Source organism: Melopsittacus undulatus, chromosome 4, assembly GCF_012275295.1.
Source record: "Melopsittacus undulatus isolate bMelUnd1 chromosome 4, bMelUnd1.mat.Z, whole genome shotgun sequence".
Taxonomy (NCBI): Eukaryota; Metazoa; Chordata; class Aves; order Psittaciformes; family Psittaculidae; genus Melopsittacus; species Melopsittacus undulatus.
The window spans coordinates 44,997,771-45,016,444 of NC_047530.1; the positions used below are offsets into that span (position 1 = coordinate 44,997,771).

The window sequence follows — 18,674 nt, forward strand, 5'->3', positions numbered from 1 at the left end:
ATTACTTGAGTGATTTTACTCAAGTGTGCTAAATTATGGCACCAGAGCAGGTGCTATTGTCTCTACTCTTGGAAAGAAAGGAAAAACCCTTAAATGATGCTGGACATTTATACCTAAAGGAAGCAATCCTTTATATTAATATAAAAAGATTGTTTTGTACTCAGTCAAGCGAATTCTTGGCAGTCGGTTTAAACTTACATGTATATATAGCACACTGGAGCCTGCTAAGTACCTCTGTTTTCTTTATGGATGGAGCTTTGGTGCCAAGAGGTCTGCACCACATACAAGCATAGATATGCTTCTATCTGATGGATTGTCCCATAGCGAACCACATTGTATACAGGATGTTCAAACACGTATTGATTATGTGGTTCTGTAGTTTACAGCACAATCATAACCTGATGCTTTTAAGTACATATATGCAATCAATCTTCATGTGAAGGGGCTCAGTACAAAGGAAATATTTTATGTTATACATTAGATGTTAGATTAAATGACATTAGATTAAATGTATGTTATACATTTTTTAACCTCATCCCTGTAGCATTATTGTGAATTTGTGCAGTTCTTACGAGCACCATCTTTGTGTTGACTATGGACTGTAAATATATAGTAAAGTTCATAGTGTGTATAATGCTATTGTGGTTTTAGTACCAGGTCCCGTGGTCAGCTACAAGGGAAAAACCACATGTGACAGAGATGCAAATTTTTTTATAGGGCACTTTTATGTTTGTTACATATCTATGAAACTTTCCTTGAACATTGCATTACACAATAGGAAATGTGTACTTAAGGGGGAAAATTAGCATGTTGATTAGATTTTAGTCCATCGTGCAAATAAAATTGAAACATATATGTTTATAGACTATCTTGCTTCTGGTACTTTGATGTCAGCTTCCAACTGATTATTTACAAAATTTAGATGATTTGACTCACCTGCTACTTCTAAATGTAGAAACAAATACAAAATTTCTCAAAACTGCCTTATGTTAGCAATTTTGAAAGTGATTATGTTATCTTACAGTGCCTAGCTGTATAAAAGATGCTGTAGGGTGGTAGTATTTATTTGTAAGTTGGAAAAGGAGTACTTGAATGCTTCTTCTGGAGCAGCTTTCATGTTCAGAATCTTTATTCCAATCTTCTGGACCTACAAAAATTATAGAAATGTGAATAAGACTATTTGGTGATAATATGGTGATCATCCTATTTACCCAAACAGTTGTGTCTGTGTTCACTCTTAAACTCACATTTTCCAATCATAAAATTCCTTTTCCTCTCATTCATTTTTTGTGGAATTTATATGTTGACTGTATATTGTTATCCCTCATTATACAGGTTTTTAAAAAATGTTGCTGTCATGCAGCCATTTCAGAACTCAGTAACTATATTAGCTATTTCTGCAACGTGTGTGGTGGCTGTCATATGGCAGAGGAAAAGAGCACGCTTGAAATGAAGTTTTTATTTGACTGGAATTCAAAAGAATACTGTACAATAGTATTTGCAAAACTCTGCAAGCAGCTGGGTTTTAGCCTGTCGATGCATTTGGCCAGTAATGCATGCAGAAAAGATCTGTAACAGATAAATATTTGTAGAGAGACATGTAAAGAGAATGGCCTGAGCTTGGTTCCCAAACCTTTAGTGAAAGACCTTGCTTATCAAAGGCAAGGCGCCCAAGCTGAGATGTGTGGAAGAAGGCTGTTGCACAACACTTCCATGTGTGTTTGCCCAAGAACAGGAAGCCCATCACCCATTGTGCCCTCCACCACTGAGTTATAAAACCTGCATGCAGTTTTATAATAACACATATAGTAATACATAGTGTTATTACATGCATGCTGCTGTTGTAATCCTGCAGTGATGGCGCTTCATGCAAATCTGTGCAGACAAATATAAAAGCCTGCATCTAGTCCTGATCTGTTAAGTCTAAAATTCACTGCATGTGATGTTTCATACCATACTGACCACTGTGTAAGTATACCTGCACAAGGATTCTAATCAGCAATATGGAATCTTACTCACTTTTCACCATTACTGCAGAAAACTGAAATTGGTGTTTAAGAAATGGTTTGATTTAAAAACAATTTTTGTAGTTTATACAAGCGAATTTGCTATACCTTGGGTCCCCCACATGACTTCACTGATGTATTTCTAGGCTGTGCAAATAGCCATTATTTTTCTAATGTCATTAACTTTGTCTTTTTGCCATGATGCTGTCTTGCCATATCTTCTTCAGTTATTAGTTGCTGCAATGAACAGTAAAGGCATTTGTTACTGAAGATTACTGTGCTGTAAATCTATTAAGTTCCATTACTGTCTCATGTTTCTTTTTCTTTGCATTTTCTTACCTGTAACATAAATAGTTAAGGAAGATACATAACCCTAAGATTAATGATAACTGGCTGATTTTGTTTCCTAGTTTCATTTTTCATTACCACAGTTATCCAATTTAGGTCACAGAGTTATGTTTCTAAAAGAGATGTTTGAAATCTAAACTTGGATCTGTCTCTATAACAATTGTACATGTATTTTAAAGTCTGGATTACTTGAAGCTGTGAAAGCACTCGCACTTTTAATCTTGTAAAAAGACAGTGTGTGTATGTCATCTTTGCTAGGTGGTGCACATGAGGGTCTCCAGCACTTGGGTCCTTATGGCAATATCCCAAACATTGTGGCTGAGCTGACAGGAGATAATGTACCAAAGGATTTCAGTGAAGACCAAGGATATCCTGACCCTCCAAATCCCTGCCCTATTGGAAAAACAGGTAATTCTGCTGTGGCCTTCTCACTGTACCTCTTTCAGTCTTTCAGCGCTGTACTAAGTAGTACAACAGTTGATTAGGAGTGGGTGCTTTCTTCTGTTCTCTACTCAAGGAGCAGAACTGTTGATCAATCAAGCTTTTTTTTCTGCGTGTATGTTAATATGTGCACCTTCTGTATTGCTGTATGTATGCTAGAGAAGGTCAGGTGGAAGAAATCATCTTGACCTTGGAGTAGAAGATAGTGAGATTTACGATAGTGTTTTGCTCCTGAGTGAGTTCATTTTTAGGCTGGCCCCTGAAAAAAAGTTATTATTCTGTACAGATGAGATTTACCCTTATTTTAGAGACTTTCATTGTGCCAAGAGGAATGAAACTGTCTGCCCTGATCTCCAAACCAGACCATAAGTCAATATTTAAGATACTTTGGCTCCAATCCATGTGGCTTTATAGCTCACTGAGGGTGCATCTGTGCCAAGAAACAGAATGACGTGGACATACTCCAGTGCACTGCACGTAGGGTCACTCTGGCAGAGGAGCAGCACAGCCTTGGAGTGCAGAGCAGTATGGTACCTGAGATAACCAGTGCGTTCCTCAGCTTGCAGCTGTGCATACACCAAGCCATGCTTGGATGGCTTGTGCTGAAGGATGTCGAAAGCAGCACTGCATGTGCATGATAAAGGCATATCCTAATGGAATTGAGCTTTTCCCTGTTATCTGAGCCAAGGAATGACTTCCAATTCTGAAAGTAGTAGTAAAATACCCATTGGCTGCTCTGGAGCTGGAACTGGGAATGAGCACTCTATTTTTCTCATTTTTTCATTTGTGAGCTAAGAGATCCTTTAAAAATCTTTTCTGTTTAGTCTTCTTTTATGTTATTTGGATAATGCAAACCAGTTGTCTGTATTCTTATTAAAAAATGTTCTAACTAGCTTAGAATTAATTAAAAAAAAAGACATGAAAAGTTTTGCAAACAGTGTTTTTACATTTCATTCAAAAATATGACAAGATTTTGAATAGTCCTCCCTTACTGTTTTCTATTACAGCCCCTTTGGTGATGATGCCTGCATCTCTTCTGAAATATCTAATCTTCCATTTTGTTCAATATAGCTGTTGCCTGACAGGTTGCAAATGATGGGTATAAGTTTTCTCACACACAGCACATACAGAGACTTACTTAGAAAGTTCTGTGCTTGCCCATTAGACTTGTTAGTGATTAGATAAATAAATTTAAAACCTGACATCCAGAGAAATGTATTTGAAAATCCCTTCAATTTGTCTTTCTTAGGTGAAATAAAAGTTGTTATTAGCTATTAGCTAAGCTAATATAGTCAGATCTGAAGGCAGGGGGAATTCATAGGGAAGTGCTGCCTGTTAGGATAAATGGCTCTGTTGTAGGTACTCTGGGAGTGAAGATAGTATCTAGTAGGATTAGAGTAAAATGTTTTTCAGAGCCTTAAATGGAAATTCAAGTGGTGACTGTATTATGCATACAAATTACCAGAGGCCTTCCTCAATCAGGTCTGTGGATTTGCTTAATGGAAAACAATTTTTCCAGTCACTGTCTACACATGCACATTCCACAGCAGGAATACATAAGCCTGGAGCACTTGAGCTTGAAGACTTTTGAATTAGCAGTCACAGAAGATGCACATATGTCCAGCTGCCCTTTGTGTTTTCTACCAAAAAGACACAGATGCTCTGAGAAAGTCTACCACATTTCTGTTGTCACCTGCTTCTCTCTTGCAATGACCTTGTCCTTGCTGAGACTGAAATATTTTTTGAGTGCTTATGACCAAGTTTAATGGTTTCTGAGTTGTTTAACCACTGTGGTTAGTTTTCCCCTGTTTCCTGTTGGGGACTTTTTTCCCCCTGTTTTAAGGAGAAAAGAGAGAAAGCAGGATCTCTTGCACTTGTACCTCATCAGGTCATTAAATCAACTAATTTTTAAGTCAAGTGTCTACTGTTTCCCACATCTAAGGAAAAAAGATAAGCCGTCTGCAGATCTTTTTACATAATGATCACACAAGTACAGAAAGGAAAGTTCACAGGTGTCCCCTCCAGGGTGCCTGTGTTCTGACAGATGTAGCTCTTTGGATGCCCAGCTTCATGCTCCATGGTAGGATCTCCTTGGTTATGTCTGAGAAGAACTAGGACTGCAAGCTGCTCTGCCCCCAAGTCACTGAATCTTCATTTAATCTAAAGATGACTCTTTTTTGGTAAAAAAAAAAAAAAAGGGTATTATCCTTGAAGTGACACCATCTGCAAAACCATCCACTGTGATTAAAGGAGGTTTCTGGACCCATCAGATACTTACCAATCTGCAGAAGTGTCTTCAGCATAAAACTTCTGTCACATTGCATTTTTATGAGTTCTTAATTATGCATAAATGATTTTCAGCCATTTTGAACAAAGTAGCAAACCAGAAATGGAATTCATGAAGAGCTACTCAGTAAAAGGAAATTATGTCTTTGCTCACAGCATTGTTTTACCATGAGCTTCAAAAGTATTGCCTAAACAATTTCTAAAGCTTCCTTTGGGCATTTAAAAGTGCAAAGAGGATCCGATCCTTTCTGAACCAGAATAACATGCAGTTCTATGTAAAATCAAGCTCAATCACTAATTTAAAAGGAAATTTTTTAAAATTTAAAAAAGAGTGGGAGAGTTTGAAAAGTCAGTTTGTTCTGTTTTGAAGTCTCATTAAGTTCTGGGTTTGGTTTTATTTTTGGTTTTTGGATTTTTTTTTTTAATTGAATACATCCTGACAAACCCCTTTTTTTAAAAAAAATAATCTGATGCTTTCTATTCATCCAGGTTTTTTGGCTTGTTTTTTATTTTAATTGCATAGTTACATTAAAGAAGTTTGTTGATTAATGTGCTTCATAGTGCTTTCTAACGTACTTTTGCAGTTGATGATGGGTGTCTAGAAAACACCCCAGACACAGCAGAGTTCAGCAGAGAATACCAGCTGCACCAACACCTTTTTGATCCAGAGCATGACTATCCCAACATGGGCAAGTGGGTAAGTACATGCTGTGTGATTATTTTTGTTGCATGTGAAACTGGGTATTGTCTGCTGCATGGGATACTATGAAACCACAAGGAGATATTGTGTTTATTGCTGGAAAAATTAAGGGAAACTTCTTAACAAGATGGACTTGCCCTTAAAAATATAGGAATAATGATTGTGTGATTGATTGGTGAAAAGCCCATAAAAATAGAAAGTAGAAATCTTTCTCTCATTACCTGTCCCAAAGCACAACTGTGTATGAGCTTGATAAATGCAGTGAACCATATTTCAAACTACAGTAAACATGTAATTGAAATTAGTCCAGATTTTAGCACAAGGCTTCAAAATGTAGCAGGTCCCTAATGTGAAAGATTATCCAGGTTCAGTAACTGTTCACTGTTCTGCTACTTAGATACTAAAAATAAAGAAATGGAGTGCAGCAGCGCATTAACACCTTAAAAAAATCTTGGTTCAAGCAAATTGGTCTGAGGAAGCTCTCTGGCTTAAGGATTTTGGAGGACTGATGCTGCTTCTTCCTCTATTCAGGTTGTGCACTATATTACATTAAAAACCTATCATCTTGCACATTGCATATAGTAAAGACAGCAAGCTGCACTAAGGTCAAAAATCTTGCTCTGAGCATACAAGGACCTTAATAACTGCAGTTAGACTATTTTAGAGGCTAAAGGCTCCAAAGTGAGCTCTGCTGCTTAATCTTAGATTACATCAGTCAAATGTCCAATCCCAAATCCATCTTCAGGCACCAGGAAAACAATAACAAGGATCATAATTTATGCTTCTACAGCAAATCACAAAATCTCATTTTATATTGTTATAACCCTTCAACAACTGAAGATTGCCCTAAACCAGTGTAAGCCTGTAAGCATATATCGATAAATGGACATACTTGGCAGCCTCTGCTCCTGCTGTAATTGTGAGACGGTGATTCATCATCCATAATCAAACCAGTGAAGATTTATAGTCTTAATTACTTATGTGAGTGCTAAATTTCTAGAGAGAATCATGCCAATTATCCAAATTTTGGAAACTCTTATTGCATTCTAAGTAATTGCCATCAAAGGTTTTTTATTTTAAAAACACCAGATGGTGAATTTTCTTATTTATGCCAGACAATGCTGTTATTTTTCTTATTATTCATAAGTAATTTGTTTTCATAATACCATTTTTGAAGGCTATAAAAGCACCTCTGTAAATCTTTGGCCTATAGTGATATTCCAGAATCAAGCATACATACGGCATTGTCATTAGCAATGTATACGCTTAACAAATTGTAGGTGATCATTAGTGAATACTGGCCTTTTTCATGTCTTCATCCATCACTGCTAATTCAGGGGAAAAAAACTCATGCATGGATTAAAACAGACTGTTAGGTACTAAACAATAATCATATCTAGCTGCAGCATAGCCAGCTCCAGATCTTTTTAATTAGAGATGAAACAGCTGGTAATGTGCATGAGCAAATGTTCTGCTGAGATCCAGAACTGCCCCAGTTGCCTCCTCATTGTATATTATTGCACATTAAAAAGATAAATACAACCGTATCTGGCTTTATGGCAGGTTTTGTTATTTTTATCTCTCTAGAAAAATAAGAGCAGAAAAGCACTCTAAAAATTAGCTGTTTGAGGCTTTATAAATGAGAGATAAAGTAGATCAGATCTTTTACGTCTCTTACTGTCATCTGGGTTAGGTTGTAAATGACCAACAGAGCCAACTGCGGGCTGCTCAGCTGGTGACTGTGTGCATCCTCATCCTCCCACCGCCTCCAGCCACCAGAATCCCCTCTGTCCACTAGCAGCTCGTTCCTGCTTCTCCTGTGACAGAGCCTAGGACCAAACACCCCAGGGGCTGTAACGGCTGTGTATTTACAGACTGCATTTCCACGAACTCCTGCGTGCTGTGAATGCACTAGGCTGTCACCACCGTCTGAAGCCCTTGGAGCCAGAGTGTCTCCTGGACCCGTGTGAGCTGGCATGTGCTCACAGCTCTTGGGGGAGCTTCTCCCCTGCCTTTTCCTGCCACAGAATGGTTGAGGCAGTGTTACAGCTCCCTCTGACTTGTCCTTTCAAGGAGCCAGCACACATTCCTTAGCGTAACCACAGTAAAACCCAGATTACATTAGCAGGTCAGGGGAAAAAAAAAAACAACTAAAAGACCTGCTCGTTCATGAATAATGGCAAAGAAACAGGTTGGTTGATTTGTTTTGGTGACAGACTCACATGCTTGCAAAGCTGAGGGACCTCTGTAATACCCTGTGAATAGTAGAAACATAAGAGTAAAACAAGTCTAGAAGCTGTCTCATACAGGAAAGTGTAGGATTCCATGTAGATGCAGAATATTACGTGTAGATACTACTGATACATAGGATGATACAATATATGAATCATACTAAATGTATGCTGGGTTAGGGAAGAAAGAGAAAGAATTTTCATGTCTTTGGGACAACTTTCCAAATATCAATATGCTGCCCTGTAGGAAGTCCTGGGAACAAGTTAATTATATGGTGAGATAATTAGCTTACACTCACCCCTAGCCCAAAGACTCTTTTTATTTTCTTTTTTCTCCTCATAGATGAAAAGCCTAGAGGGGATAGCAGGACTAGTAAGATAAGGAACTTTTGGAAGTTTATACCCTATTGTGTAACTATAGTTTTTAAGATTTATGTTGTTTGTTGGTTGGTTTGTTTTTTTTTCCCCTTCAGTTCAGACTTTTCCTTGCAAGAGACAAGTACTTTCCATTTGAGTCTGCCTTTTCTGCATCTTACAATTTGACTCTTTAGATAGTCTGAAAAGTGCTGTTGGCATCCAGAAAGACTTGCAACAAGACAGCATACAATGTACAATTTAGAGTACAAATCTAAACCCCACTTATATATAAGTTATTTATTGAAACTCGAAGTGTTAACTACTACTACGTGTACGGGTTAAAAAGAGGAGGGCAATTCGGCTGTGGTTTCTGACAGTGCAAATGGAAAATTAAAAGCAACTGTGTTTTTCAGGAACATCTCTTTTTACTGAAGCAATGGTTAACATTTCATTTTAAGGGTAGATATAATGCCAGTTTTGCTTATCAGCTACATGGAGGGATGCAAGACACTGCAAAGAAAGGCAAATGGGAAACAGAGAAAAAAATATTTGACAAAGTTGAACTTCTTGTTAAAGAAGTTATCAGCTCTGGATTCCTAATTTTAATGGAAACATGAAACTAGTTACTCAGATTTAATTTTAGTCCAACTTCAGTTACAGTGAGTAACACTAATTCTTCTTTACCCAGTATCTGGATGTCAAGGGTGATTATTAGGACAGGTTACGGTAGGTCTTCAATTTCAGACAGTCCAGCTTGTTTAATACAGTGTTGTATGTATACTTGGTGTAATAAAAATTGTCATGCTTGATATATTGAATAAGAGTAAATTGGTAGGAAAAAAGCCCTTCTGAAGGGATGCAAGCTTGCTAATGCAGGTTTCTTTTTCAGTTTTGCTTAATAATTGTGCAGATCCAGATTACAGAGCTGCTAATTGTCAGTGATTTAAAGCTTCAGTGAAGTCTGAAAGATCTAAGGGTAACTCTCCCTGATATTAGTTGGTTAGTTGTAAGCATTTTAATTTCTGGGTTTTTCCCACCCAAATCCCATCCTGTAGTATCCTAATTCAGGAGAGTGCAAAGGAAGCTCCACAGTGAGGGGAAAGCAGCAATTCACATGCAGAGCATCTCCATACGAGGTGTATATTTTTAACTGGAGAAATTCTGCCTTCACTCCTAACAACTCCTAAGTGATGGATGAGAATGGTGAGCACTACATGGGCAAATTTCGGTGCCTGATGAGTGTGGGCCCTTACGCAGTGGAACATATTTTCAGGATTGCTATTACCGTACAAGAATACTCTTAGCTCATGCTCCATAACCTCATTTGCTTTGCACTCCGCATAACGCTTAAGTAGTAGTTACGGTCTTCAAACATTCCCAAAGAGACTAAACAAAATACAGTCTTTCTGAGCAGGAACAGTTCAATTGTAAGGAATTTTCCTGAGTGACAAAAAACTTAGCTGCAGTAGTCATGAAATTCTTTCTGTTTCAGAAATGCTATTCCTCTGTGAAAAGTATAAGGTCAAATAGTTTACAGAGAGAGGCTTCAGCAGTACTTTGTTTCATAAATAGAATAATTTACACATCTGAAGGTTTCTTTAAAATGTTAAATTGGAGTTTTCCTGAAGTCATTTTGCATAAGTGACTAGTCAAGAATGTCTCCCCTGGCCAACTTCATCTCTGTTCCTTTTTGGAACAACTCAGACAAAATAACTGAGGTCAGGCAAGAGATAGGCCTTGTGAATTTGGGGTTTAATGAACATGAGAAGTACAAAATAGACAATTTTGGCAGATTTCATTGTAACACTTGAAAATGTTTGTTTTTTCTCATATCAGGGCTGCAGAGAGGATAGAAGTGTTTGGTGAATTTGTCTCGCGCTAGAATTACACTTTCTATTTATATAATCAATGTTAGGTCAGTTGTTTATAGCAGAATTAATGGCCTTGTTTATACAGTGTTCTGCTTTTATACATGTGATTCTTCTCTTCTTCCATTTTCAGGTTAGGGTTTAGTTTTGTTTTTCTTCATAATACACAATTGAAACAAAATGTGTTGAGCATGTGTGTTATTCCAGACTTTATTAGAATTCACTGCTTGTATGAAATACAACAATATGTGGATGCACTTATGTAAACTATGGTCAGAGAGGTTTTTTTGTGTTGTGTTTTTTTTTCTTCTTCTTTTCTCATCATCATAACTTTCTCTTCTGCCAAGATGTTTTTGGCAGTTTTCAAAAGGTTTGCCATTAAAAATGTTATAGACCAAATGGTTTTTAGAGACTTTATTGAGGGCACTACTTAAACAAAGGAAGAGTTGGCTCTGAACTCCTTTCAGCAGAACTTTGCACTGGGAAGTGTTGATATCTGGAATGGAATAAGCTAAGACAACAAAACAGTAGGAATGACGCCAGTTGCCGTTTTTAAAAGGAATTATAAAATCCCTTGTAAAGCAAATATTTTTGCTTCTGTTTTTGTGTCACCTCAAGTGTATAGAAAGATGTAGCAGAGGCAGGATTCCTGTTTTCTATCCCTCCCACTTTTACTTTTTTTTTTCTTTCTGTCTCTTTTTTTTTTATTACTTTTCATACTGTGTATCACATGATGGGAGCATCCAGTTAATATTGTTATACCATCGTGTGCTTGATGCATTTACTGCCTGAACACATATAATAATATAGTGCAACATAGTGGAAAATTACTGGCTTTTAAATTGTCAATAAGACTGTGACAGCTTCTGAAGAACTGCAGAATGTTACCAGGAATATCTAAATATTTATTAGTGGTTTATCTTTCCTATAAAATTACACACCCCTCTAAACTTGTAATATTTAGCAGCAAAAGTTATATATTTTTAAAGAAAAGTGTAATGAATTTGATGGCTGCATTTCTTCTTCCAGAGCAAGAACTTACTCTTTGAGAAGATTAATGGTGGTCCAAAAAGAAGAAAGCGGGTAACTATCAAAATACTTTACAGCCCCTGTATCATCTAGAGAGTTAATAAGAATTAGTATCATACTGTTGAAATGAAAAGTTAGTCTAGTGCTTCTGCACTGCACCTTAGATAATGTGTAAAGTCAGGGAATCTCTGTGATAAACTACTACAGCAAGCTTCAGGACTGTCTGCTGAGTACAAGATGTATTTCTCTAAATAGCCTGTTGCTTTCAGAAGATGCACTTCAATGCAGAGCATTAATTAAAAAAAAACTTATATTAGCTGTATTTTAAAATCTATGCTATTTGCATAAAACCATTTAAAATTATTTAAATGTCTTTAAAATGTAATCAAAATTTCCTACTAAAATACTGGTAAAATTAATTATCACTACCATGCATGTGAATATGGCTTTGGATGTAAATGACAGGGCTGGTTAATTAGCTGATGTAATTTGATTCACTTATGTACTTAGATTTACCTCAGATTAAACTCCTACCTTTGTGTCCCACTTGCTTGAAAGACAAAGATGAATGCATTCTCATCTCTCAGCCCCTGAAAATGGAAGGCAATCCATGTATCACAGAGAAGCTCTGTGCAGTCCACCTCACTATCACCTCTCTCTTTTTAGTAGTGTCAACCTTCCTTTTATCAAAAATCACTCTCAAGCAGAGCCAAGTTTTCCGCTTTGTCGCTGGTATATTATGTATTTTTTTTACAAGAGAAAGCCTAGCTCTCTGCTAGAAAGTAGCTTTTCAAAATATGACAGCACAGTTTATATTGTAAATGAAGTAAATTTGGTTTAAAATAACTGAAACATTTATTTATTTCACTCTCAAAAGTCTTTGCTAGACCGGGAGAAGATGAGTTGATTTCTTACTGATTCACATACCGCTAGCAATAAACACTGTTCAGCTATAAATTAATGATCTATCTTCAGCTTATTGTCTGATTCCCACTTACGTTTGATTTTCAGTTTTGTTAGCAGAAAAGGAAAAAGTAGGCACCTGATTTTCACTCTAAAGTGAGTAGAATTTCCTCTGGAAATATAGTTATTTGGATTATTTATTAATAGCTAGAACAGCGTGTTAGAGTAGGATTAGAGCAGCAGCAGATTTATTTTCTTAGCACAGGCATATCAATACTAAATTCATTATAATTTAAAGTATTTTATTGTTTTGAGAGTAATACTGTAACAATTGCTAATGCTTTAATGAACAATTTAGAATTTTTACTTTGTCAGCAGAAGGGTAACTGAGAGCTGTCAGCATCAGTGTATTTTTCCAGAAACCAAGAACATCACTGGGTTCCCCTCCTGCCTTCTGCAGTCCCTGCCACTCCTCCATGCCCTTCTGCACAGAGAGTCTAGGGAGGATAGCTTATGGCAACAGATTGGTCTTTAGGGTCAGAATGTTGGTATTTTAGCTTAAAGCAAGTCATTTGCAAATGTGTACAACGTAACTGTGTTGTATCTGTACGATGCTATAGATACAGAGTAGTCACAGAAACACTACTGGTGTCTACAAAACTACATATATTCTGTGTGTATATAAACACACATACTAACGTGCATATGCACAAATTACTAGCATGTATAGCAAAGGTATGTATTTACTGCTTGCTACTGCCTTTTTTTCTTTCAGCAGCATTTGCAGTGCCCAACAAGCAAGCCTATGGGGACCACTAATTTAACTAGCAGTTTTCCCCTTTTTAAAGTATCTATGCATGAGCATAGCCCTGTCCAGAATCTATTATCCCAGTCATGACAGTTCTGTAATCACTGACTCACATTGCCGTGGGCTCAGAGCTGAGCACGCAGGTACTTGGGAATCATGTTACTTTGAATTCAGCACAGCTGTGTAGGATTAAACATTTTTTAGCAAAATCAGCCAAAAATTTTGCATTTTATTATGTGTTTTCTTTTGTCAGTTGAGAATTCAAATTTTTCTGTATTCTCATTCTCTTCCACTTTAGTTCAAAAAGTAGCGAGTACCATTCCAAAAAAAAGACCAATTCATCTTCCTAAGAATCTTCAAATAATTCCTAGAAGTTTATGCAACAGACGAATTTCACTAAATTAACATGAAACAGAACTTCTTTAAACAAACACAAACAAATCATTTACATGTGTCTTATTTTTAACAATTTAAAGCATTAAATTAGTGTTTTGTTTTCAAAGTTTTTTCCACATTCATTTCTGGTTCTTAATATTTTTATGTTTTTACTTGCAGCAAGCAAAGCACTCAAAAAACAACAGAAGCAAGCAGAAAGGCTGTTCTGTGCTATGATTAGGTATTAATGATAGCATTTACAAATCTGGAGAAACCCAAGGTCTTAACCTTGAAGACAAGACAAACCCCAAATCTTTTCCAGAGATTTGACAAATTCTTAGGATATTTGAAGATAAATATTTCATGCCTGTTTTAAAAGTTGGGTTTGTTTTTTGTTTGTTTTTTTTGTTTGTTTGGTTTTGTTTTCCATAGTTTTGAATTCCTACATTTTGGGGAAAGAAGCACAGAAATATCCAAAGTAATATTTGCGATACAGCCAGCCTGACAAGAATCAGGAAAATTTGCATTCCTCCAAAGTTTGTTCTTAAGCAAACAATTTTTATTGGCATCAAAACCCAGTACACTGGAATTTTTGTCTATATCTGTGAAAGTATATACTTGAATTTTGTTTACACTGACACTATAACAGGCCAGAAAGTGGGTGTAAATAATATTTAAGTTAATTCCAAAGCTCCACTAAACTGCTTGATACTTGCAATTACAGTAAATGCATTTTATTCCATTGCTACAGATAAAATTCAAGCATAGATGTTCTGCATTACTATGATCTCCAAACAGTTTGGAGATGGGATCTGTTCATCTTCAGTTTCACGTTGTGCTGCTTGCATGGTGCAAAGTGAAGTTAAACCCTCTCCAGGGATATTCTTTCCAGCTTTCCCTTTTTCTGGCAGTGGTATGAGAGCTATTTCCTATGCCAAAACCTTGCTTGGCTCTGCTTCTGTGCCAGCACTTTTTAATCTCAGTATCAAGAGAGGAAGCAAGGAGGGGTTTCCTGGAGAAGAGACGGGGTAAAGAAGAGACTTTGGTCAGAAATGGTATCATGGTATCTAACTTGTCTCCCAGCGTAAGATTCATCAGAGCTTAAAAACCTAAAGCTTACTTCTACTCTTCAAGCAAGTTCTGTCCTGCCTCAAGAATTAGGAAGTGAGATCTGTTGCTGCTGCTTCTCTGCTGAGCTGAGGAAAATAGAAGCGGAGCAAAAAGGCAGTGTTTAATTCAAACTGTCCTTTATTCTCAGTTGTTCTCCTTTACTTGTATCCTTTTTAGTGGGTAAGATTAAATTCTTGCACACAAAAAATACTAGAAAACAAATTATTGATTGACTTTCAGATTTACTCCCTGGGAGTTATTTTCTTTGTTTTCTTCAGTGTGCAAGTATTTGACAGATAAGAAATACATAAATAGATCCATGAATCCTACTTGCCTTTTGTATGTTTCCCTGTTTCTAATAAGTATAAATAATTTTGAACTTTTTCAGAGTGTGAACCCATATCTGCAAGGACAGCGACTGGATAATGTTGTAGCAAAGAAGTCTGTTCCACAGTTTTCAGATGAAGACAAGGGTCCTGAATAAGTACCATAAAAATGAATGATGAAAACTCATGCCATCCTCTGCTAGAACATAATATTGCTTATATATAATCATCTATTAAAATCCTTGTGAATGGCAGCATGTTTATTATTTATGTAATTGTAGATGAAAAACAGCTGTATTTATAACAGTATGTTCTCCTAGATAACAAAAATATGGTTCTGCTTTTTGTTAATTTACGGTAAAAGGACATTTCTGTTGTTTTTATTTTAGTCATGGAGCAAACTTTAAAAATGTTAGTCATTTTAATAGCTAACGTGAGGTAAATGGTCTTAATGAGCAGCTTGTAAATAGGAAGATGTAAAAAAATGCCCAGTCTGACTCCAACATTTAATCTTAAATGTTACGATGTTTGACACAGGAAAATTATAGTTTTATGTTTTGTTCACAAATATTGTTACTTAGCAAAGGCAAAGTATTTATTTTACCCAGAGAATTTTGGCTTTTGGTCCATTTTAATAAACATTTAAGCAATCTACAAGGTTTGCAAAGTGACATTTTCCAAAATATTTCAGAGGCTCATTTGTCTCTGTTATTGCTGTGCAAATTTAAAAATTAAAGAACAGCTTTTTGACTCTACCCACTAGAATATTTTTCTGTTAGTTTTAATCGTTCCATGTCCACGACTTTCCTGAGCACTTGCACATCTTTCTTCCTTATCAATGGTACTGTTGTGTGGAAATTGATCTCCCCCTCAGTTCTTTGTTGTAGTAACACCAGCATTTGTGCACTATAGCATTCTTAAATTGTGTCCTTGGGATATCTTAAGTGAAGATGGAGACACTTGTTGACGCAACCTTATTAACACAAACATCTTCTGAACCAGAATCCAGGATATGAAGGTCATTACAGTCGATGATCTTCTGAAAAAAATGTGATACGCTAATCACTGGTAGCTATCCCTGCTTGTGAAGTTGCTCTGGGAACCTTAAATTGCTTTTTTGCCCCTTGGAGGCTGAAGAACTTTTATATTCCAGAAAACTGAGTTCTCCCTTTCTGAAAGACGAGAATATGAAATGACCTAAAATGTTGTTGTTTTCAGGGTGCATATGAAATATTTGAAGCCGTGTGCATAGGGCACTGAATTTGTGGAAAACAGTATTCGCTTACAGCTCTGAACTTCAAATCTACGGGGGAAAAAATGTAGTTTCCTTCCCCGTCCTACAGACAGACACAGTAAAATGACGATGACTCCTTACAAAAAAACAGATGAGAAACTAACAGAAACTCGACGTCCTAGCTACATAAGATTAAAGTTAACAGGATGGCACAAATATGACTCTGTATGGCATCTGCTTTTTCTATCCCAGCATTTAGTAATTTGTAATAGATTAGGTATGCAGAGAATAGCTCGTCTCACGTCATTTATGGGTAGATTGCAAAACTCCGTAACATTCTAGGCTGAACTATCATGTCTTTCATCATATTTCCTCTTTAAAGAAGTTCTGGAAGAGAAAACTAAATAGTATCTAATGCAGTGGGGTTTATATTCACACATGACAGAAAATTGAGGAGTTTATGTCAATCGTAGAGCTCCTTCTGCTTCCAGTGCCTAGAATGGGATGGGAGTAATCCAGCTGTTCACACGAGAGAACTTGTACTTTCAGCTTCTTAAACTTACTCTTCTTATTTGCACTCCTGCTTAGCCTTCACACAGGTTTTGAGAGTTACAGAGTTGCAAAGGTTGTCTCTAAAGCCAGGAAAATCCCTACATATCTTGGCATGAATCAGAAATTAGAAGCCACGGATGCCCAGTGGCCCAGAATCCATAAAATGGTCATTCCTTCCACCTAGTCCCCCAGACAGTCCCTGGATGCTGCCACAAGGCTTCCAGTTGGGCAGAGGCTTGACTTCCATTCCTAAGAAACTGATGTTTCTTCAGACATTCAGCTGTCTTACCAATCCTTTTAAAGTAATCTGAGCTATATTCTGTCCTTATTAGCTCCAGTAAAATCAATTTTAATCACAAAAATGAAGCAATCATGAAGGCATTTTGTCTTTTAAACTCTCACTAAGGATCAGCACACAGTGAACAGCAGGCTTAAAAAGGGAGGGACAAAGAAGTATTGCTTGCTTAATAGTATCAGAAATCCCATGTCTGATTTCTGAAAGCACTTCGGGTCACTACACCCCCTGGATGGGGATGTGATAATCCAGCACAGCAAACTGACCTCAACAGGGATCCTGGTGGCTGCTGCGATCCTGGCAGGACCTAAAGAGCTGCCCTTCTGTCTATGACAGCTCTGCACAGAGCAGGCAAAGGGAAAATGACACAATTTAGAGACATTTTTGTCTTTAAAACTCACACTGTACAACACAATGATGCGTCTTACAGGAACTGCCTGCTGAAGAAATCAAACGCGTAGTGGTGAGCAGCCATCTGCTGAGTCCATCGGCAGCCTTGAGTGTTTCACCAGGAAGACTCAACAACACTATTGTGAAGTTTTAATAAAATATAGCTATTACACCATGATAATTAGATTAATTATTATCATTTCAGTTTCATAATAGAGCTGCCTTTCTGTACTGGGATTGCTAGTCCCATATTAATTAAAAAAAAAAACCCAAACAAACAGACAAACAAAAAAAAAGGACCCACCAAGGTTGTCCCTCCTACTGCTCCAACAACAGTCCAAACATGTATATAAAGAGAATTTTTATAGAGAATCAGTGCTGTGATGACCAGTGCTGGTCTTCCAGAATCACTAAACAAAGATACCAACTTGTTAACTTATTAATAACCCTTATTAAGAGCTCACTCCACCAAACAAGTATTTATAAGAATGTAAATGGCTGCTCAGCTTTTACAGGTGCAACCACGCTCTTACACTTATGATGCATGTGAATTAAGGAGCATGTATATTGCTATTGTGTTTAGAATTTTCACTAAATTAAAACCTTTTTAGATTATTTTAAAGTCTGCAAGTGTGTTAATTGCCTCTAACGTAATTGAGACACAATGTGCTTGAACGAACCTATGCAAAATAAAGTGTATTGCCCTGCAACATTGATTTTGTCTGGTAAAGAAATATTTATGACCCTAGTTTCAATAAAAAAATACTATGCAACTGAGCAGTTTATAGGATTTGCTTTGTGACACAAAACTTACTGTGGAGGTGCATGTTTATATACATACACACTAACATATACACACTTTTTTAAAAGATAATATAGGCTTATAATAAACTTGGTAGTAAAGAATATAAAGTTGACAGCCCACAGAAGAAAGTAATATAAAAATGCTTAGTGAATTATTTAGGAGGGGAAATGGCAATGTACTTCTTTTTATTGGCACATTTGCATTTACCTAACAAAACCATGCTGCTAATCTATTCAGCAACTTACGAGCAAACAAAAAAACCTTGGAACTAGTTCTGTGAATCTGACATCAGAGTCCCAACAGTCATTTACAAAGCTGTAAGTAAAGCTGATCTGAAGCTTATTTTATAATCTATGGTGAAGTGTATTTTCATTTCTTAAATGGAAAAAGAACACAGGCAGGAAGACAGCTACCAAGTCAAGTAAATTTTTGGCTTCGTTGTGGACAACGTAACACTCAATCCCCCTTTTTTCCAAACGTCAGGAGTTGGGGATAAAGACGACTATTTTTTGATTATGAAGACAAACTTGAGTCCATACCTTCAAATCAAGCCTCTAACCAATAGCTGTGTGAAAATGTTGAAAAGGCTTTGTTTTCATTTTCATGCTGT

At 36.7% G+C, this 18,674-nt stretch overlaps 1 protein-coding gene across 2 annotated transcripts in view; it reads left to right on the plus strand.

Annotated features, from left to right (window-relative positions):
• The window catches only part of LOC101874297 (neuroendocrine protein 7B2), a 44,091-nt gene extending 26,057 nt beyond the window's left edge, over positions 1-18,034 (plus strand). For both annotated transcript variants that reach the window (XM_031049141.2, XM_005149279.4), the window contains 4 exons: positions 2,613-2,762; positions 5,666-5,778; positions 11,267-11,320; positions 14,851-18,034. In XM_031049141.2, the coding sequence (XP_030905001.1) occupies positions 2,613-2,762; positions 5,666-5,778; positions 11,267-11,320; positions 14,851-14,946 (413 nt within the window). In that variant the 3' untranslated portion in view covers positions 14,947-18,034. The remainder of the gene's footprint in view (positions 1-2,612; positions 2,763-5,665; positions 5,779-11,266; positions 11,321-14,850) is intronic.
• The last annotated feature ends 640 nt before the right edge of the window (positions 18,035-18,674 follow it).